At 49.3% G+C, this 23033-nt stretch overlaps 1 protein-coding gene across 4 annotated transcripts in view; it reads left to right on the top strand.

Moving 5' to 3' along the window:
• Window positions 1-22666, top strand: part of VASH2 (vasohibin 2) — a 35301-nt gene extending 12635 nt beyond the window's left edge. For 3 of the 4 annotated variants that reach the window (XM_012638352.1, XM_012638351.1, XM_012638349.1), the window contains 3 exons: window positions 6600-6981; window positions 8125-8240; window positions 19563-22666. In XM_012638352.1, the coding sequence (XP_012493806.1) occupies window positions 6600-6981; window positions 8125-8240; window positions 19563-19635 (571 nt within the window). In that variant the 3' untranslated portion in view covers window positions 19636-22666. The remainder of the gene's footprint in view (window positions 1-6599; window positions 6982-8124; window positions 8241-19562) is intronic. The other variant, XM_012638350.1, reaches the window with a different exon arrangement.
• Window positions 22667-23033: the final 367 nt, after the last annotated feature.

Here is a 23033-nt window from a genome sequence, read left to right as displayed (position 1 = left end):
GAGGTGAGCAGCGGGCGAGCAAGCGAAGCTTTGTCTGTATTTACAGCTGCTCCCCATCGCTCACCATCCCCACCCTCCCACCTCCCACCCCCTGGTCTGTGGAAAAATTGTCCTCCATGACATCGGTCCCTGGTGCCAAAAAGGTTGGGACCACTGCTTTAAGTTAGGTGCTTAGGTTTACTTCATAGATGGTGGCCTCACTGTGGGGATGGTTGTGCCTTTAACACCCTAAATTCACAGAGATGATGCCTGTTGTCTCCTTGGGGAAAGTGTCAAAGTCCCCTGGTGCTTCTCTTTAACTTTCACCATCTGGAGTTGAACCAAATCAGTGCGGGGCTCCTTGGACCAACATCAGTCTAACCTGTTAGCTACAGCCTTCATCAGGGCCAGATCTCAGGCCACTGACCTTGCAGACTCACTAGTCACAAGGAGGAGGGACTGGAGGGAATAGAGAGCATGTGTGTGGGGGGGGCTGTTTCTTGCATTAATCTGACATTGCAACAGGAAAGACACTCAGGGGGAAATGAAATCAGGGCCGAGAGTGCTAGTGTCCAAACCCTTCTCCCAGAAAATTCCAGCAGTGGAGTGTGGAAGAAACCAAACAATGGTGGAGTGTCCTGGCTCGACAGAACACGGCTGAAATAAGGGTCTGGTCTCTCCCACACTCTGTTCCATTTTCCACCAGACTCCTGCCTCCTTGGCCTGAGAGGAATATGGTCCAGAAAAACTGATGGCACTGACTTATTAGTGGTGATGACAATTGAACATGACCAGATAGGAAAGCAAAGGAACTCCCAAGCCCTGTGGGGTGGATGGCTGGAAGGAACAATGGCAAAGGAAACATGGCAAGACATAAGCTTGAGAGGTGGTCCCAGGTAAGCCCAGTTAGGTCCCTGAGTGCTGTGCTGAGAAGTGACCTTTTCCCAAAGGCACTGGGAAGCCCAGATGAGAGCTCTGACGCAGGGGCGCGACATGGTCAGGTGTACATGTTAGAGAGGTAGCTCTACAGGACAGACTGAAGGAGGACAGATTGGAGAAGGCTGGGGCGGGATCTGCAGAGCCCACTGGGAACTGTTACAGGAGGGAATGGTGATGCTTAAACCATGGCCCTGGCAATGGGAATGGATTTGAGGGATGGTTTCCAGAGCTATCCAGGAGATGGAAGGTACAGGACTTGGGGGCCAACTGGATGCAGGAGTTGAGAGTGGAGTGAACAAACACAGGTTTCTGGACTGGGCGACAGGCTGTGGAGGATGGGCTGGGGGAATGGGAGTGGCAGGGAGGTGTGATACATCAGTGCAGACCTGAGCTGAAATGGCGGCAGTGAAGGTGGAGGGAAGATGGGGAAATTAATTGTCACCACCACCACTGGGGACTGATTAGATAGGGAGAGTTAGAGGACAGGGACAATGGTTCCCCATTTCTGGCTTGCATAGTAATGCCACAGCCAAGGGAAGGACTTCAAGGGGAGGATCAGATTTAGGGGGAGATGAGCTCAGACTTGGACCTGTTGAATTTGAGGTGCCCGTGGGGAGTTGGGGTGGGGTGTTGATAGCGTGGTGCTCACCCGGGGAATCTGCACCGGACATGCAAATTTCGGAGCTCTGAGTGCTTAGGGGATTGTGTGGCTGTTCGAGAAGTGAAAGGAGAACAAGATCAAGGATGAAATCCCAGTATTTTTTGGTCTAGTTGGGTACAAAGAGCCCATGAAAGAGACTGAAGAAGGAAAGTCAGAGAGGCCGAAGGAAAACCAAGAGAGAAAGAACACACAGAGTCAGCGGAAGAACACGTAGTTCAGAATTAGACTGGGGACAACGGATGGGTCTGGTCCGTTTCCTTGGCCACCTGGACATTTTTATGGGAAGGGGAATTTCTGCGGCGCTTTGCAGTCTGTGGAGCACTAGTAGGCCTGATCTGAAACAAGATTGTCCACAGGTGCCTTGGCTGACATTTGAAAAATGGAAACTTGAGTCTTACCGAGGCCCCTCCCTGGCCTTCCGGTCATACGGTCATACTCCTCCCTGCTCTCCACAAAGGAGGTAGAATGTGAGCCTGGGGAGCCCAGCAGGAGGGGTTTGGGGCAGCAGATGGCCCAGGGCCCCAACTCTTTAGTGGCAGGAGTCGGCCACAGCTGTTGAGCGGAGGCTCCTGCAAGTTTAATGGGGGTGAACAATTGGCTGGGGGCTCGCTGGTGGATCAGTGGAGGAGAACACAAGCCCAGGCCCTTTGCGGGGTGGACAGGCCGACTTCAGACTCTCTGCTGAGGGCTGTCTGAGAGCACCTGGATTTAGGTCCCGTTGCTCACACAACAGTCTTGTCCCTGCACAATTTTAGACATCTGAGCATCATGTCACTGGAATCACCTGCAACCTTTTGAGATTGGAACAGCCTTGGGCCCGTCCAAATCACAGATATTGTGCTCTAGTTTTCCTTTGTTCTTATTCATGTGACATTTCAGAAAAGTACAGGGAAGGTGTGGCGGATGGATAGATTCAGCTCATCCTGCCCAACTCAGGGAGATTTGACTCTTACACACAGACAAGAAATACACACCCGAATTCTAAAAGTAACAGCATCCTCGTCTTTTCTCTGTGCTCTGTGTCAGCATCCCTGGGTCCTGCTTTCCATTTGGGGGTGGTGCAGGGTATGACTTGGGTCATCTGTCTGTGTCTCCTGCAGGTCCCAGGAAGCAGATGGTGCCTTGACAACTTTCAAGGTGGTTGGCTTGGCTGCTTGGCTGTCTGTGTCCATTGGCTTGTCCTTCCTGCTTGCTCTTTTTTGACTTTGGTCCCAAGTTCAGGATTCATTACTGAAGAACCACTTCCTTTTATCTTGCTTAAGTGCGTGTGCGCACTTTTACATGCATGCTGGATAGGTGGATCTTTGGTTCCAAATTATCTTCTGAATTATGGCAGGTATTTTGGGGGATCTCGCTGATCGTGGAGGGGCTTGCTCATGATACTGAAGCACTAAGGTTTATTAAAGTAACAGCTTCATTGTGAGAGGCAGGTCAGGCGTGGCCCCCTGAGGCTGGATGCTGGGCAGGTTATCCCAGGGCTGGGCCGCTGCTGCTCCCCCTTTTCGTCGTGGAAAAGCTCAGGCCACTCCCCTGCTTTCATCCATATTTCCTCGCCCCTTCTCTCTCCGTTCCCAGTTGCTCCAGGTCCCAAGGCTTTGCCGATTGACATAAAGATGGAAAAAATCCTAGAGACCTGTGACTTGTGACGTGAGGGACTGGCGCTCTCTCCTGACCCCTTTCCACTCCCACTTCTAAACCTGGCTGACTCCACTTGTCCTGAAAGACAAATCCCAGTGTCACTGCACTGAGGCCCCTCCTCTACCACCCAGAGAATGCTGCCCTTGCTTCTCTTACAGCACACGTTGCATTGTGTTTTGGTTTTGTTTTTTACTGTGGTAAAATATTTACAACGTATACTTTACCATTTTAACCATTTTTAAGTGCATGGTTCAGTGGCGTTAATTGCATTCATGCTGTGCAGCAGGCTCACCATTCATCTCCAGAACTCGTGCGTCTTCCCCGACTGAAGCTCTGCACCCATTAAACAGTGTTCCCCATGTCCTCCCTCCAGCCCCTGGCAACCACCATTCTATGTTCCGTCTCTGAATTGGACTACCCTTGGAACCTCGGATAAGTGGAACCATACCATATTTGTCCTTTTGTGTCTGGCTTATGTCACTTAGCATAATGTCTTCAAGGTCCATCCATATTGTAGAGTATTGCAGGATTTCTTTTCCTTTTAAGGCTGAATAATAGTCCGTTGTATGTATATACTGCATTTTGTTCATCCGTTTATCCACCGATGGACATCTAAGTTCGTTTCCACTTTTGGGCTGTGGCGAATAATGCTGCTTAACACCATGGGTGTACAAATATCTGTTGCGAGTCCCTGCTTTCAAATCACTGGGCGTATACCCAGAAATGGAATTGCTGGATCATTTAGTAATTCCGTTTAATTATTTGAGGACCCGCCATGCTGATGACACTGTGTCCATTTTGAGTTTGTCTCCCACCAGACTTCCAGAGAAGGGCTACATTCTTGCCTTTGGCCCCACAGCCCTCCCTGGCCACCTGTCTGGCACAGCAGACACTCAGAAGTGTCTCTTACGCTGACTTAAACAGCTAAGGAATGTGCTTATTCCAGCCCCAGAGAACTCGTCCCAGAAAGCAGGTAAGAATCTGTGTAAGAGGACTCAGAGGGTGTGATTTCATTGCCTAGCTGCCAGTTCATCTCACATGACGAAGTGAAGAGAAAGCAGGTAAACAGTTTGGGAGAGAGAAGCCACCTCTGATGAAACCGAGGACAGAGGACAAGGCTGTCATCAGCGCACTGGGCTGCGTTCTGTCAGCATCCTTCTTGTCAGGGTACCTGGATTTAGCCCCTCACCGAGTGCTGTCCTTTCCAGTGTTAAGGAAGTGTGTCTTCACACTCTCAGGTTCATTCTTTCTGTGAGCCCTTCTGTGTCCCAGGCATGTGCTGTCCCTAAGGGGTCCCAGGGTACGAGAGACAACCTCCGCCTCCCCAGGACGGGTAAGCACCAAGGGCTACGGGAGTTCTTGCGTGTGTGTGCGGCGGGGCGGGGGGTGGGCGGGGGTGTCTAGGCAAGGCTGAGGGAGGTCAGGGAGGCACGACACCCAGGAAGGGGCAGCGGAGAGTGGCGAGGCCGTTCCAGGGCGCGGTGCAGCCCGTGTGCGCGTCAGGAGCAGCGAGGGCAAGCCCGCGGCACCCTTACCGCTCACGGTGCCTCTGAGACCCGCAGATCTCTGCCGGCTTTCAGCCCCCGACGCTATAGGGCTGAGGCGGGAGTGAAGCCACAGAGAATTTATTACTACAGTAGGGATGTAACGTAGTATAGAGTTTGTTTAATAGCATAATATGTTTGAAAGCTTCATAATCATATGGCTTTGTAATGTAAAGGTCACTCGAAATGTTCACTTACATTTGACTTCACATCATGGGAGAATATATGTGCAGAGGGCAGTGGGCACCGATCTGTGCATTCGTTCTGGCCTCAAGGCGTGGTTTTCAAAAATGTCAGGGGCCTGCGGTGGGTCGGTGGGCTGGCACTGCCGGGGTGGGGAATGAGACTGCGCAGAGGCTTGATGCAAAGGGCCCAATCACGGCAGGACTTTGCTCAGGGATTTGGTCTAAAGCCTGAAGATGATGAGACACAATGACAACTGGTTGGCAGAAGAGTGATATATATCAAATTTTGACTTAAGAAGGTCATTCTGGCCGGACGCGGTGGTTCACAACTGTAATCCTAGCACTCTGGGAGGCCGAGGCGGGAGGATCTCTTGAGGTCAGGAGTTCAAGATCAGCCTGGGCAAGAGCAACTCCCTGTCTCTACAAAAAATACAAAAATTAGCCAGTTGTGGTGCTGCACACCTATAGTCCCAGCTACTTGGGAGGCTGAGACAGGAGGATCGATTGAGCCCAGGAGTTTGAGGTTGCAGTGAGCTGTGATGATGCCACTGCACTGTAGCCTGGGTGACAGAGCGAGACTTTGTCTCAAAAAAAAAAAAAGAGGGTTCACTCTGTGTGGAAGGTAATTGGAGTGAAGAAGTGGCGAAGACAGATTCCCAGAGAGCAGAGAACCGTATCACTCACCGAGCACTTGCCACGCGGAAGGCACCAGGTTAAGCACCTGGATTGTTACTTATCTTAGGAACACTCTAGAGTCACCAAAGGTTCCAGCAGAGGAGTGACACTGTGAGTTCCAATATCCCTCTCCGGAGAAGCTGGGTCTGGGAGTGGCGATGGCCTGGCCGGGGCTGCCGTGGGACTTTGCGTGGGTGTGACGATGGGATGGCTCTTGCCCACCGTTCAGTGCGTGCAGCCAGTGGGGAAGTGACCTGGAGCCTGGCCCTGCGGAGTTGCTGGGCCGAAGCCAAGGTAGTGCCTTGATCCAAACGGGCCAGTAAGTGGAGAGAGGTGTGACGCTGAGCGGGCTGGGGACCGGAGGCAGCTTTCTGTGTGGTACCCAGGGCTGCTGGCACGGGCGGGCAGGGCAGGGCCAATGCAAGCAGCAGACAAGGTGCAGGTGGGACCCGTTCTGACGCCTTTCTGCCCCTTACCATCCAGATAAGCAACCGGTCTGTGTCTCACACCTCCATTGCCTGGATCTGGGTTTCCTTTCGCAACTGGACCGTTGCGTGGCCTTCGGTTCTTGGTCCCCCCACACGCAGCAGTCTGAGCACATCATTCCGACTGTGTAAAAAAAAAAAAAAAATTCTTTACTAGCTCCTCATTCCCTGTAGAAAACTGAGTGAGGAAAAAGTACCTTGTTATTGTTTTGTTTTGCATTTAAGAAATTACTGAAGAAAATGATAAGTTTTGCCCTTTGTCCCATATTCATTTGGCTTTGGTATGCACCACTAAATGGTAGGTAATCAAGGATTTCAGGTGAATCCTTTCTAAAAGGATTAGTCTGGATTAGAAAGGAAGTTCCACGTGGGCTGGCTCAGAGGCAGAGGGATGGACTCCCTGACTCCCGTGAGATCCCTTCCTTTCCCAGCAGTCTGAGCTCTGTGACTTTCCAAGGCCTCCTTTTCTCTTCCTTGACTCAGACTCTCTAAGATACTTAACCAACGGACAGCCTTCCATCGAGCGGTTCCCCATCAGCTTTAAAACCTACTTCTCAGGAAACTACTTTCACCATGTCGTGCTGGGGATTTATTGCAACGGCCGCTACGGCTCCCTGGGCATGAGCCGAAGGGCTGAGCTGATGGACAAGCCATTGACCTTTCGGACTCTGAGTGACCTCATCTTTGACTTTGAAGACTCCTATAAGAAATACCTGCACACAGTCAAGAAGGTCAAGATCGGGCTGTACGTGCCCCACGAGCCTCATAGCTTCCAGCCCATTGAGTGGAAGCAGCTGGTCCTCAACGTCTCAAAGATGTTGAGGGCCGACATAAGGAAGGAGCTGGAGAAATACGCCAGGGACATGAGAATGAAGGTAGGTGCTGGGGAGATAAGTGAATAATACAGGAGAGCTCTTCCATTCCACGCGCCGCCGCCCCACCCCGAACCCCACTCTTGCTCCAGGCCCCATATTTCTAGGATGGTCAAAAATTTCTTGAGGTTAATGTCTCTCTTTGCACATACTACTTCAAAAAACAGCTAAAATCGATGTAAATGTTACAGTTAAAGCAATGTCTTGGCCTGCAATTCTTTCTATGAAATCAGATCTAAAATATGAGTCATTTTATATCGAAGCTCTAGTTTTGTTCTGTTTTGTCTTTATACTAGGGTGACCAGGTGTTATAGTTTACCTGGAACCTGAGGGCTTTCCCAGGGCAGGAGACTTTCAGTATTAAAACTAGGAAAGGCCCAGGAAAATCAGGATGAGTTGGTCACCCTGCCTTATCATCTGTTTCAGAGTCATATTCTATCTCTGTTTTGCCTTATAAGTTGCAAAGCCCTTTGGCATAAAATTCTAATCTGGTGTCGCAAGAGCACACGAGGAAACGTTCGCTGTACTGGCCTTACGCGGACTGTGCTCACAAGCCCTCCTTCCCTCTACCAGCTTAACCTCCAAAGTGAACGATGTCCTCGTCCCTCCAGGGCTCGTGGAGTCACTGAGAGAGAGCCCGTGCATACACTGGAGACAGCAGGGAACAGGGATTGTGCTGACTTCAGGCTTGGTTATGTTTCGCATTTGCACTTGTCATCTTCACTTTGCGGGACCTGGAGTAGGGCTTCTTGATAGATCGAAGCCACTCTGTCATGTGCGTGGGATGGCAGAGTCAGAGGAAGAACAAGCTGGTTTCTGGGACAATGTAGATGGGACTTTTCCTTCATGAGGAGAGGAGCTTGCCAAGCAACCAAACACAGCCCCAGGAGGCTGAGGCATGGGGCTCTGCTCCCCTCTCTGCCATGGCCAAGGGGGCACACTGTGATCATCCAGATGGCCCTTGACTCCTGCCAGCGCAGAATGAGAGAAGAACGGAGTGTCTCCGACCTCCTGCTCTAGCAGTCTTCCTGCTGCTAAACCGCGGCATCACGAACGGGCTGGGGGCTGGGATGCCGTGCGGTGGGAAGACGGGAGGGTGAGGGTCCTTCAGCAACCAGTGTGGTTAACCCCTCCTATCCCCTTCAGATCCTGAAACCTGCAAGTGCCCACTCTCCGACCCAGGTGAGAAGCCGGGGAAAATCCCTGTCCCCCCGAAGGAGGCAAGCGAGTCCCCCAAGAAGGCTTGGCAGGCGAGACAAGTCGTGAGTAATATTTCCACTTCCCCAATGCACATATCCTTGGGGTTGTCCTGGCCCATGAGGACACAGCTGTGTCCTGAGCCTTGTGTTGGAACCAGGCAGTGATCTTCAAGAGGATTGCCCCTCTCACGTAGGGGACATCTCTGGAAAAGGATCCACTGTACACACCGCCCCCACTGCTAGTGTTTTACTGACTGTCAGTTGTACACACACGGAAGGACGAGCCCCAGACAGAATGAGATGAAATGTAGCTCGAAATCCAGGCAGCATGGAAGGAGCACTGGACTTAGAATTAGGAAAGCTGGGGCTGGTATAGCTCAGTTACTTACTAGCTGTGTGACCTTGGGCGTGGCTTTGTATTCTTCCTGGGTGTAAGTTTTCTCACAGACTGTTAGAATCTATGAGCTTTCCTAAAACTGTGCCCAGCAGAAAGTGTGATCGCCAGCCACGGATAGTGGCATCAGAAATATCCACAGGCTCATCCTCTTCCTTGGCTAACTCCACTCTGCCCTGTTTTGGCCCCCAGGCTAGCGATTCTACACCTACTTCTTAGGTCAAAATGACCCACTTAAGAAATGACAGATTGGAGGTGCTTAGGATGCCCAAAGTAACCAGTGCTAATCCACTGGCAAATATCTGAGCTGTGGTCATCCCGGGCAAAAATAATAGCGGCATGCTGTGTCACACGAGCCTCTTGCCATGCTGGGACTACGGGGTGCAGTGCACGGGGCCCTGGTTGAATCCCAGCCCTGCCGCATGCTAGCCTTGCAGCCGGGCAAATCCTTACGGAGCCTCAGTTTCCCCATCCCTAAGAGAGTATAAAAGTGCTTGCCTACCTGGCAAGGTCGTGGCAAAGATCCAGGCAGGCAATGTGATGAGAGCGACTTGTTAATAGCGAACTGCTTTTGCACAACCGCATTATTATCATCACCTCAGTCCTTTAGTGAGCAGGGAATGCTGTACAATTTCCATTTTCAGATGAAGAAACCAGAATGCAAAAAGGGTTTGTTGCTTTGTACTAAGTCCGGTAGCTGGTCAGTGCGGGAACTGGCACAGGAACCCAGGTCCCCTGACTTGGGGGAGGTGGTTGGCAGGCGAGGGGCGAATTTCTGGTTTTGGAAGAATAGGAGAGGATGAAATATTTTCACTTCCAAGGAAGGTTCCTCACTCGCCCCCTATTCCATGTCCCGCTGCCAGTCCCAGGGTTCCGCATTTGCAGCCACGAGGGCCTCAGCTGAAATCGCTGGTGTGCAGGGTTGGGAAGGGGAGCAGGGAAGAAGCGGGAGGGGAGGTTGGGCGCTCCTGCAGCAGGAGAGGCTGGCGATCAGAATGGCTCCAGCATGGGTTCATCCTTGTAGGGGGCGGGATGGCTTCAGACCTCTCACAGTGGCCTCCTAGCCCCAAGGCTGCCCCCTTTGCTGACTGCTGCCCTTGACCCTTGACCCCGACCCTAACCCTGACCCTGTCTCTTTCTCTCTCTTTCTGATTCAAACACGCATTAATCGCTGTCACTGCACAAAGTAGCAGTTGTCTCAGAGGACCATAATCACTTCCCAGAGGGTCATTTAGCACAGAATGAGTGACCCAGCAATAGGAAGTTGCTCACAGAGCAGGGGGGGCCTCCTTTTATCCTTCCTGCCCAGGGAGCACTGAGTCACTCCCGTAGGAGCTCCCGGTCTCCAGCAGATACTGAGCTGTCTATAAAGGGCTGCTCTCCCTCTAGACTCGAGTCCAGAGCACAGCAAAGCCCAGGCGTTGTCCCCGCAGTGGTTCAGGCACAGAATGGCAGCTGTGGGTTTGGAAGACGATTCCTGGTGGATCTCTTCTACTTGGATGTTCAGTTTTAACCAGGAAAAGTTACCATGCTTGCCCAGGGGTGGTAAAGGTCTTAGAAACTGTTCGTGGAGACAGGACGATGTCAAATATCAGAAGGTGGCGGCGGCGGTGGTGGCGGTTTGGGAAACGTGGAGGAAGAAGGAGAATTTGAGTTTGGATGGTGGAATTGGAGGTACATTTGAGGCACGAGGGAGCTGCTGAAGAGGCAGATCTGGAGTCTGAGGAAGATGGGGATATAGGTCATATTGGAGCCATCTACTTAGAAGTGACAGTTGAAACAGTAGCTGGGTGGGTCTGCCGGGAAAGAAAAAAGAGAGGGGAGAAAAGGAAGTGACAACAAGGCCCTGAGGAGGCCCAAGGAAGAGGAGCCAGAACAGGAGATGGGGAAGGAGCCATCAGAGAGAGAGAACGGATCAAGAGTGTGACAGCACCTGCGCCTGCCGGGGACAGCTGTTAACTGCCACGGTCGTGAGGGCAAAGCTGCCCTCTGGTGTCGGGGTCCCACTCGCCCTCTCCTCGCCTGCCCTCTGGGCACCTCAGAGGGGGCGTGGGAATGGGGAGAAAGACCAGGGGCAGGCAGTGGTCACCTGAGGTCGGGAAGGAAACCTGCAGGAGCAGGTCCGTCCTCCATCACCCTCCTCCCGCCACGGCCCGAAGTGGGTCCCAGCCCCAGTGGGGGAGGCCCAGGAGCACAGAGGCCATGGCTCATGGTTCAGTGAGATCGTAAACTTTGCAAAAAGGTGAAGAGTGGCTGCAACAGAGGTGAGGAGGGGTGAGTTTCCAGCAGGGCGTGGTTCAGAGGTGCCAGATCCTGAAAATGTGGAGAAGAAGGAGAAACACGATGGATGCGAGTGACTTTTAGGATGCCCTGTTGGTAGGGCTGAGGGGTAGAACCAGCCTGCGGAAGGGAGTGTGGGGAGATGTCCGGCACTGGTGATCAAGAATGAGCATTGAGGGCCGGGCAAGGTGGCTCGCGCCTGTAATCCTAGCACTGTGTGAGGCAGAGGCAGGAGGATCGCTGGCGCTTAGGAGTTCAAGACCAGCCTGAGCGAAAGTGAGACCCCGTCTCTACAAAAAATAGAAAAATTAACCAGGCATGGTGGCGTGTGCCTCTAGTCCCAGCTACTCAGGAGGCTGAGGCAGGAGGATCGCTTGAGCCCAGGAGTTTGAGGTTGCTGTGAGCTACAATGAAGCCACTGCACTCAACCAGGGTGACAGAATAAGATTCTGTCTCAAAAAAAAAAAAAAAAAAAAGGAAAGAGGAAGGTACTGGGTCTGCCGAGAGGGCAGATGAAGTCACTGGGTATGATTCAGGGGTTCAGTCTTGTCTAGTCCTGCCTACGCCTCTGGATAGCAAGGTTGCACAGGTGAAGTTAGAGGGGCTGCCCCTGGGCTGGCTCCCAGCATTGGGCCCACTGAAGTCACTCTGGGAGGGGCCCACCTGGTCACTGTTCTGGGGGCCAGAGAAACTTGGTTCTGTCATCCGCCAGGCCAAGCCTATACCCTAATCTCTGACTACTTTGTCACGCAGCCAAGGCAAGCGACCACGCCTGTGCCTGCAGAGGACAGCTGTTAGACTGCTGCAGCTGTGAGTGCAAAGCTACCCTCTGGTGTTGGGGGGCTGAGCGGCCCGCTCCCCCCTCCCCACCCCCTTGGGAATGGGGAGGAAAGACCAGGGGGAGGGAGTGGTCCTCGGAGGTCGGGAAGGAAGACCTACAGGAAAGGTCCATCCTCCATCACCCTCCTCCCTCCATGGCCCGAAGTGGGTCCCAGCCCCAGTGGGGGAGGCCGAGGGCACAGAAGTGGTGGCTCACAGTTCAGTGAGATCATAAACTTCTCAAAAAAGTGAGGAGTGGCTGCACCCAGCCTCGTGCCCCTGTCCCTCAGTGCGCTGATTCCCAGGAGTCCTCCTTCCTAAGCTCCTCCCCACGGCTCAGGATCTTTGGGGGTTTTTCCCCACAACTAGGGCCAGGTGGCCTTGGAACAGTTTGACCATCAAGGGAGCCTGAGTGGCTCGTGGGTGCCTGTGGACAATTTCGTACGAGCAAATCCAGTAGGACCATGGTTGTTCTTGGTGGCAGAAGCCGTTGCCGCTCCTTGTCTCTTTTCCTAACGCTTGGAGGCTGGGCGGGAGCTCTGGAGGGCAGATATCTCAGCTGAAGTTTAAAACGGATTGATGTATACAAAGAGGGAAGATTCTCCGCCCAATTCCTCCTGAACCTACTGAGCTGCATGGCTGGGGAAGGGATTTCGGGGGTTATCTTGTGGGAGGAGAGAGGAGAGAGCCGCAGGAGGTGAGAAGGAAGACAAGGGTTGGGAGAGGTTGGGGCTGCAGAAGAACTGAAGCACCTGGCCCTGCCTCCCCGTCACGATGTGAGCTCCCGCCATTGTGACACGCTAGAATGCAGGACCCCTGGGTCCCTAGAGGTGTGTTTGGAGAGAAGTAGCTTCTCAGCTTCTACCCATGGCCTTCACCAAGCAGGCATGTCTCCAGGTCGCCTTGCTTTTGGCAAGGAAACGAGAAAGCGACAGATGTGGTTATGAACCAATAGCTCCCCGGACTCCGGGAACCTCCTGTAACACAGGCAGGGCTAGGAAGGGTTTGGTGACTCCATCCCTGTGCTATTATTTCGGCATTACATAAGGCCAGCAAGTCATTTCTAAATGTGTCTGGCGTCATGAGGAAGCTTGGGAATAGCCCAAAGGGTGGAAAATTACCATAACAGGCGAGAGGCCCATCAGCTGTGGGGGTCCCAGCCCCTGTCTGTGTGTGAGTAATTTTAGTGGCTTTATATCCCCAGCCACCTCCTCCCTCCAGCTGGAGCTACTTCCAGCCTTGAATTCCTCTCCATTTTTGCACTTGTCTAAATAATCCCTTTAGAAAGGAGGATCAGTGTCACTGGGTTGAGCAGAGTCAGCTGAGTGGGAGGGCAAGTGGGGATGACGGCACTAGCGTCAGCTGAGAGCAGGTTTCAGGAGGGAAACGGGCTCCCCACGCTGCCACCCCCGGTGCTTTCTCCTGCTCTGCTCCCCTAAGAGTGTTTAAAGCACCCACTACACGGAACAGTCAAGGTTTTTCTTTTTCCCTGTTGCTCTTAAAGAGAAAGGGAGATAGAGGTTGAGATGCATGTTTTAAAGGCCGTCCGTGAAGTCAAATCAAACCCACCCCTTCGCAGCCCTTCACCGAGCAGTGCTCACCCGGCTTCTCGCCCAGCATCCGCACAGGGACAGCAGGGTTAGCAACGCAGTGGGAGGGGGAGTGTTTTGCTTCTTCCTGCTCCATAAACGAGGAAGCTCCCTGCTAGGGCCCTGGGGGCCAGGAATGGTGAATGTCCCCCAAAGCCCAGGATCACCCTCCCAGCAAAGAACCGCTCCTCGTCGCCTGCCAGCAGCGCCCCGCCTAGAAGCACGAATGCTCTCTCTGGGCCTTTCCGTTTCCGACAGGTCACGACTCTTGGCCAGCAGGCTGTGACCTGGGCGTGGGAGAGTCAGAGACGACACACGGTGGTTTTCTGGCTTCGCTGCAGGTGTTAGCATGAAAGCAGCTCATGCCCACTGGAGTGAGCACGTGGAACATTCTTCTAAACCGAGGCATCTCTGAGGGCCCGTGAGAACCTCTCTGTCTTCTCTCCCCCAGATGGCTCCTTTCCCCTCTCTCTCCTCTTCTCCGGGCTGTTCGTTTCTTTTCCTCCCTTTTTCTTCCTCTTCAATTTCCCTTCTCCGTCATCTGTCTCTGTGGCAGCTCGTGGCTCTAGCGGGCTCTGGTTGCCCTGCTGGAGACCCTCGGGGCCCCAGAGGTTAAGCAGCCGAGCCTTAGGGTAAGGTCTCCTTTCCCGGCAGGCCACCAGCTGGAATCGCTGCTGCGTTCTCCCGGGAAGGATCACGTGTGTCCAGGCGTCCGGTTGAGGGCAGAGGTTATTTAATGAAGTCATAGACAATAAATTTGATTCCATGGTCTAATCGCATTGAACATATTTTGGAAGGGGCCAAAGAGCTCATTCTCCTTAGATCCCCAGTGAGAAAATATCCCCAGGGTGAAAAGGGGAAAATCCCCTTAGCGTGGAAGGTAGAGGGGAAAGAAAACAAGGAAGGCTACGGAGGGAAAAGCTAAACCTCCAAGATGATGTGAAGGTGCAGTTCTACTCCGACGACTGCCCTGATTAGTCACCCCCACCCCCTGCCCCTGCAATGGGATTTAATATGGCCCCGGGGGCCTAGGGATGCTTGGAGAAGCCCAGATGGAAAGATGGGCCCGATCAGAGAGGACCACCTCAGGCAGAGTGACCCCAAACCTCCATGAGCTCCCCAGGGTCAGACAGGGTCAGACGGGGTGAGGGTTCCTAGAGCTGAGGGGTTCTCTGTCACAGAAAGAAGAGGTGAGATCAGGCCTGGAAGCTGTGCTCTGGCATCTCAAACAGTGGCCCTACAGCTCCTGGGCTGCGACCAGAGCCTCCCGCCTGGGCAGGATTTGGAGGGATGAGCACAGGGCTGGCAAATCTCTTCAGAGCCGAATGTGTCTTGGCTGAGGCCTCTGTGTTTACATAGCAACTTCAGCTGTCTGCCCTGGTGGCTGCCAGCAGCGGGGCCTGCCGTCCTGGGAAGTAGGGAATGTGAGGGAGGAGCAGGACCAGCCTGGAACGAGGGTGACAGGTGTGAATGAACCGCTCCCCATCCCTGCGTTCCTCCCGCTGAGGCCACGTTTGCCTCTGTGGCCTGCCCGGATAGGGCCTGGCTTGACCCGATTCCTGCCAGACTTGACAAGAGAGGAGATCCTCAGATCCCTGCTCAAATTTGCAGATGCTGGGCCAAAACACCCCTGATTGAATCCGTTCCGTGCCCTTAGCATTGAGGACTAGGAGGTTAACGCTGAGTTGCGCCTTTACCACACATCCCTCCCTAGACTCCACAGTGCACAGACCGTCTGGCTCGCTGGCCCTCGTGGGTGTTTGTGTGTGAGGGTGAGTGTGGGCTGGCACTCGGGCCTAGGCACAGCCCCTGGTCAGAGGTGCAAAAGAAAGATCCGGTGGCTTAGGAGAACCTGGTAAGCTTGCCTTCCGTTTACTGCTTCTTTTCTTAAACCTTGTCTCACCCAGACACACTCCTGCTTGTATGTTCAGCCTGAGGATGTGGCGATGTCCCCACTCACCGCCATCACTTTCTGGTTCTGAGGCTTCTCCTTGCTTCTAGGATGGCAGCATCCAGTAGGGCCGGGCTCTTCCTTGGCACCAAGGCTGCCTCAGAGCGCGTGAAGGACTCGGTGTGCAAATGTCAAAGTTTAGGTCACAGTGGCGAATACTAGTAGCATTTGTCACAGAAAAACTTCTCTATGGAACCACTACCGTCTCCTCCCCAGCCACCTCCCCCTCTGAACAGCCTCTGCCCAGCCGCCTCCTGGAAGGCAGACCTGTAGTTGGGGTTAGGGGTAGACCTGGGACCAGGCCATCAAGCTTTCCCCCTAGTGCGCCCTGGACACATTTTTGTGACAACAGATGAAGCTGGGTTATCTGTGTGTGGAGAGAGAAGGGTCCCTTGATCCTTCTACAAAGTGAGTCAAGGGAAACTTAAAGTCCCCTAAGCCTTTCCCCCTAAAACAGAGTGCTGCCGGACAGCTGTGCAAAAGGAAAATCCTTTGATTTCTTCGCCTTATTTGGATGAAAGTGGGGGAAGGGGGGATGTTGGAGAAATATATTGTTCAGTCTAAAATAATAACCCTGGATCTGATGAGAGGTTCTGGGCAAGTGCAGCCCCGGCTGAATCATCATCCTGGTGCTCGTGTTTCTTAAAAATAAATCCCCTTGCAATGTTCTAATTATAGCTGGGGGAGCACTTGGAAGAGGCCTCTCCACACACAATAGCTCCCCCAGCTCTGGCCCTGGATGAACTGGCAAGGACTGAACAGTGTATTTCTGGCTGGGCCCCACCGGCGAGTGGCATGCCGTGATAACCTACTTCTGTCCTTTGCCAGGCAAGCAAATTGCAGCCACTGCTGCTGTGGGGAAAAAAAGGGTTTCGTCTTCCAGGCAGTTCACCAGGAATCTCAGTTTAGCTTGTTTTCTGCCAGTATTAGCCTTGTTTCCCCCCTTGGTTCTGGGTACCTGGGGGGAGGTGGCAGGAGTGGGGACACAGGAAGGAGACCACTTAGTCCCTGTCCTTTGGAAGCACTCAAGCTGTTGATGTGGAACCACATTCAGCTTATTTTTTTTTTTTGAGACAGAGTCTCACTCTTTTGCCCGGGCTAGAGTGAGTGCCGTGGTGTCAGCCTAGCTCACAGCAACCTCAAACTCCTGGGCTCAAGCGATCCTCCTGCCTCAGCCTCCTGAGTAGCTGGGACTACAGGCATGCGCCACCATGCCCGGCTAATTTTTTTCTATATATTTTTAGTTGTCCGATTAATTTCTTTCTATTTTTAGTAGAGACAGGGTCTAGCTCTTGCTCAGGCTGGTTTCGAACTCCTGAGCTCAAACAATCCGCCCACCTCGGCCTCCCAGAGTGCTAGGATTACAGGCGTGAGCCACCGCGCCCGGCCTCACATTCAGCTTATTAAGGAGGCAGGTTCTCCACATGGCTTTCAGGGGTAAAGTAAAACCTCTCCTAAACAGGAAATAAATGTTCTTCCTACTTGTTGATTCTTAAAATGTTGTCATGGTAACTTAAATTTCTGGCTTAGGACTTTGTTAAAATAAAATATCCCACGATAAAAGTAACATATGAAATCCTATCAGCCATTCATACATTAGTGAGAACTTCACCAAAGTTTATTGAGAGATATGTATTCCACAGTGGGAGTCATAGGTGACATTTCCTTGGTCCCTGCTCCCAAATTATTCAGTTTCTGAGCAGGCATAAGGATTGTGACTGGGCAGGATTCTTTAACAGATGTTGTCTTTGTCTTGTGCTGCTGCAACAGAATATCTAAGACTGGGTAATTTATAATGAATAGACATTTATTGGCTCATGGTTATGGAGGCTGGGAAGTCCAAGATTGAGGGGCCAGCATCTGGCGAGGGCCTTCTTGCTGCATCATCATATAGCAGAAGGCAGGGGTGCGGGAGCAAGAGAAGAGAGAGAGCGCAAGAAGGGACCAAACTTGTCCTTTTATAAGGAACCCACTCTCAAGACAACGGTATTAATGCAATCATGAGGACAGTTCCCCCATGACCCAAACATTTCCCATTAGGCCCCACCTTCCAACACTGCGACATCAGGGATCAAGTTTCCAACACATCATCTTTGGGGGATGTATTCAAACCATAGCATATGTACAAAAGGCAATGCCATAGGATACAGGGCAAGTAGCGGTTTGTGAGGGGAGGGAGTCAGAAAATACTTCATGGGATAAGTGGCATTTGGACTGGACCCCGAAGGATGAAAATTCATGGGGGAGGGCATTTCAGACACAGGACAGCATAAGCCAAGGTGCAGAGGCAGGAGTGGCCACGGTGTCTTTCTCAGATGCTTGGGAAGATGCTTTAATTGGGGTAGGGGAGGATGGGGGCGGTTTGTGTTGTGGTTAAGGGCATGGGCTCGAGATTCTGGGGACCATCTCTGGCTCCACTGCTTGCCAACCGTATGACTTGGCTTTGCGCAAGTTCCCTAACTTTCAGTGCCTCCATTTTCTCTTCTGTATCACAGACAGCACCAGTATCAACCCCACAAGGTTACGGTGAGGATTAATTAATACATGTAAGCCTCTTAGAACGATGCCTGGCGCATTGTTAAGTGACTAATAAATAAATGCTATTTATAATGGTGATATCTTGGCACCTGGAAGGCGAAAACTGGTGGAAGTGCTAAAGAAAGGTCTAAAAAAGGTAGGTTTTGTTCCTTGAGGCTGAGAGGCTCTAAAGTTAGGAAGTCAGGCAAGTGGCCCCAAAGAAAGTGGCTTCACTGTGGCTGGTTAGCTACAGTGGTCCCCGAGAGCCCACACTGCAGGGAGGAGCCAGTTGGCTGTTCTCTCCTTGTCCTCCCCTGTAGCCTGCCCTGGCCCCTGACTTTCCAAGAGGTGCTATTGGGCACAGGACTGAGGGAAGGAAAATAGGTCAGTGCCGACCTCTTCCAACACCTCCAAAGCAGTATTAAGATAGTGTCTTATTGGCATTATTTCCACACATGAAGGGCAGCACCGAGTTTCAGAAGGAGCAGAGTTGTGACCAGGCCAGGAAGAAAGCATCAGAAACTGGGGTGAGGCTGGGCGCGGTGGCTCATGCTTGTAATCCTAGCACTCCGGGGGGCCAAGGCGGGAGGATTGCTTGAGCTCAGGAGTTCAAGACCAGCCTGAGCAACAGCGAGACCCCGTCTCTACTAAAAATAGAAAAAATTAGCTGGGCATAGTGGTGCACACCTGTAGTCCCAGCTACTCGGGAGGCTGAGGCAGGAGGATCGCTTGAGCCCAGGAGTTTGAGGCTGCAGTGAGCTGTGATCACGGCACTGCACTCCAGCCTGGGCAACAGAGCGAGACTCTGTCTCTAAAAAAAAAAAATGATGTGCTACTGAATGGTATTTTTCCCAGCTTGAAGTACTTTCTTATATCACTTCATATAAATGCTTAGGTATAGTTTTATATTGGAAATTACTTACGAAAATGTTTTTAGGGAAGAGATGATTTGCCACTGAATGATTTTCCACATTGACATGCTTTTTCAATGAATTCTAGAAGATTTACCTTGGTTTTTATACATTCAAGCCTGGAATATTAACCCTCTATCAAAGATAACAGGGAATCTCTCTGTGAACCTATTCCTGGGCTTCCCCTACAGGCACAAACACTCGGGAGAATCTGACTCAGATTTTTAGTTCTATTGTAGTATATGTGACTTCTCAGACCCTTGCGAGGTTCACAGATAGGGTTTCAAAAGTTATAGTGTGACCAAATTCAGGCTTAAAGCTGAAAAAGCTCTTTCAACACCCTGGAACATTTTTTGAACTCTACATGAAAGCCTATTAAAATGTTCCTTAAAGATTGGGCGCGGTGGCTCACGCCTGTAATCCTAGCACTCTGGGAGGCCGAGGCAGGCGGATTGTTTGAGCTCAGGAGTTCGAAACCAGCCTGAGCAAGAGAGAGACCCCGTCTCTACTAAAAATAGAAAGAAATTAATTGGACAACTAAAAATACATAGAAAAAATTAGCCAGGCATGGTGGCGCATGCCTGTAGTCCCAGCTACTCGGGAGGCTGAGGCAGTAGGATCGCTTGAGTCCAGGAGTTTGAGGTTGCTGTGAGCTAGGCTGACGCCACGGCACTCACTCTAGCCAGGGCAATAGAGTGAGACTCTGTCTCAAAAAAAAAAAGAAAAAATGTTCCTTAAAACCTATAAATGTGGACTTAAGAACAAGTAGCATTGGGAGCTAAGGCTACCAGGGTGGGGGGAGGGGCAGAGTGAGACAAATATCAGAAGAATTAGGAAAACTGAGTAGATGCCCTTGAAAATGCTCAGTTGTCTTTCTCTGTCCCATCCCCTCTGCCCCATGATGTTTCCGTCTTTCATCCTTAGGCCTGCACTGCCTGACAAGAAGGTGGCTGATCTCAGCACTCTGAATGAGGTGGGCTATCAAATCCGAATTTAGCCAAGCCATACCGGCCAGCAAGAGGGTTTCTGTGGTGCTTCTCTCTGCACTTTAGCCAGCATCTTCAGGAGGAACTACAACTATTTATTGATAACCTGTGAATTTTATTTTTAAGGATTCACCTGGAAATAGAGTCTGAGTGGGTGGTAACAATTAGCTTTAAAAATTTCACTAAGAGGCAACTGTGAAAAGGCTAAAGTAATAAACCCCATTGGGGTTGGACTGTCTCCCTCACTCAAGATCCTAAGGACAACATCCATAACTATAGTTTTCTATTTTTCCATTTACCTACTTTCTCTTACTTGCTTTGAACATTATGCCTCACCAATAGTAAATGTTCATGAAATCCTTTTTCAAACTTTTGGTATAGTAAGGTAACTCAATCAGTATTACTGTCTTTTTCAGCAATAACAGAAGCAAAGATGGGTGGGTTTTTTTTTAAGCAGTTAATATTACCTCAGCATTCTGACATCAGATATGCAAACTTAATGGTGTTTTGTTTTTTTATATTCTATTTGTATTCTTTCCCCAGTATTTCCCATGGGGATCTCCACAAGTTTGGAGTTTTTTCCTGGTGCACACATGAGATGTGATTTAAGGTATTATATGCAAGTGTTTTACTAAAAAGCACTGAAAATTCTTCTGGCAATACAAGAAACCATTTTCAGGATCTTGGAGTTACTTCCTTCTTAATCTTTCTTAAAGCATTCACTGACAGTTTTTGTTATTTCAAAACAAAACAAAAAAAGCACGTTCAGAAGCTAGTCTATGTTCTGTCACTAACATTTAAACTTTGCAGATGTCGGCAAAAAGTACGAGAGGTCATGTGCTATTACACAAATTTAGCAGTACTGCAGTTACCTTGAACAGCAACACACTTAGGCAAAGAGATCAGGAATGAATCGGCAGGTCTTGAGAACCAGATAACCTTTCTGTTCACATTTCATCTGATTTTTAACCTCTGCATGAGGCTTTGATTCTGAAGGACTCAAACGATCAAACTAAGGAAGGACTCACTGGTGTAAAAGATGTGTTCTGATGTCTTACATTAAGACCAAACGTGGTACAATATGATTATTTTCCAGTACCTTGCTTTTTAGGTACCACTTCATGACATTTAGGAACTAGCAGTGGAAAATACAATGAATTGGAGAAGCAGAACTTTTTTTTTTAAAATGGAAAAGTCTTCCGGAAGTGTTACACCTTACAGTGTGATTTAGTCCATGAAACGCAGAATGAATATCTGGCCTGCCTATGGTGGTTACAGTGTAACTTCTGGCTGCAGACCACACAGGATAATGTAGTCTATATAGTACAAGTGTCAAGAGCACAGCTTCTATTTCATTTGATATATCTTGGCAATCATGCCAACTCAGGAGACCAAAAGGCCTATTTAAGTGAAGTCTGCTAGTCAACAAATGTGTTATTTCAGTCTTAGTGCTTCTCCTCTGGCTTTCTTTGACTGACGGTGGTTATAGGAAGTTAAAATAAAAGAATCTGCTCATTGGGTTTCTTTACCAATAAAACCTCTGAGGGTACTACGGAAAGCAAAAGGGATTCCTCCTTCAGCTATGTGCCCCAGAGCTCACTTCACCCTAAAAATCAGTATTAATGAATAGTGCTATTTTCTTGAAAAAGAAGGAAGTTTAATGTCCTTAGATGAACATGACCAAGTAAGTATACATCGCAATTAGATTAAAATGCAACGTAAGTTAAAAATTCTAAGCTTAACTTTTTCTTCAAGAATAGTATTATCAGAGTTTACAGTGAGTTAGCTTTGTATAACTTTACACAGCAAACCCATTCACAGCCTCATGGCCATATGTATTTAGATGTTTGGAGTAGATAGTGAATCATTTCATTCTCATTCTAAAACATTACTGACTTAACCATGTATCTTCTGTTTATCAGTCTGAAACTTGATTGTATGTACTAAGTAGACCACTCACAACATTGCAACCATTCTAAGACTTGGAATAGGATTTGCCGCGTATTACTTAAGTACTGTCCCATCTAAAATAGAGAATGTTACATAGTTGCATAGCCTCTTGTTTCCCACCAAAAAAAAAAAAAAAGGGAAAAGAATAGGAATACAGACTGTTTATAATATGCTGATATAGAAGCCTTAAAACTGCCAACGAGCTTGATGATTAAACTAGTAACCTAATTTCTTCCATACTTGCTCCTTGATTTTTAGATTCATTTTCCCAAAGCAAGGTTTGGTCACACAAGCATGAAAATACATTTAAAATGTTCTTAGTTGTCATTCTATTTTTATTGCCTATAGAATATGTGAATTTCTAAAAGCTAAGGGAAAGGCACCAAACTCCTGAATTCTAGTGCAATAATTTAATTAAATTAAGGCAAGAAAAAAAACTCTGACATGTTTTACCCCCCCCCAATTTAAGACTGGCTATAATTCAAAAGATAAAAAATAAAATTATGGAATGATTTGAAATCTAGTTTTTAAAAAAGGCATTAATGCAAGAGAAATTTTATGCTTAAGCCATCATGGCAATATATGCAAAGTTTAAATGAATGATGACAGAAATCTTGATTTTAGACTATATATTGTGCTGTTTTGAGTACACTTTATTTCAGAAAGTGATATTTAGTATTTTCTATACACTCTGAAATCATGAACATTTCACTTTTTCTAGGTCAATTATTTCATAAGGATTTTATTAATAGATATTGGTAAATAGAACTTTGGAAATCTTAATTCAGAATTCTTACTATACCTGAGGCTTTTGTAAGCTATAGTTTTATGTACAACCTTGTACAGTTTTTTTGACATACAATTCAGAATCTTGTTTATTCTCTTGGACTTTGTTCTGGCCAATACGTTTTTTTTAAATCTTTAAGAAAAACTGTGATTGTTTTAGTGGGTATTTTTCTAAGTAAATGAAAACTTGTATAATGGTATTTTAGAGAATGCCAGATAAGTGCATGTTTCAAGTTAACGTTTTTCTCATCACTTGTATGTTTATACACAGCATGGAACTTTAATAAAACCATCCTGGAAACGTAAGGATTGTTTTTCTTCTAAAAATGTAAGATGGCATAATTTATTTTCTTGTCCTCTTATTATTTGCTTATTGTAGTGAACTAATTTATCATCCTCTCACCCCTCCTCTTTCACAATCTTCAGGTTCTACATTAAACATGACTCTACTTTGGCAAATCTCAATTCACTTATCTTTTAGCATCACCCATGCAAAAATGGCTGAAAAGGGTAATGAAATAGTTTAAAAGAGGCAATAGGATAGCTTATACAGCTTAGTATACCTACCATAAAACTTTTCCCAGATGTACAAGTATAATAATTTATTACATAATTTACAGGTACAAAGTGCAAATCACTTGACACCTTTGTTCTTTCTTTCTTTTTTTTTTTT

Source organism: Propithecus coquereli, unplaced genomic scaffold (assembly GCF_000956105.1).
Source record: "Propithecus coquereli isolate 6110/MARCELLA unplaced genomic scaffold, Pcoq_1.0 Scaffold129, whole genome shotgun sequence".
Classification (NCBI taxonomy): Eukaryota; Metazoa; Chordata; class Mammalia; order Primates; family Indriidae; genus Propithecus; species Propithecus coquereli.
Note: the sequence above shows the minus strand (reverse complement) of the source record. Positions and strands in the feature narration are given on the sequence as shown.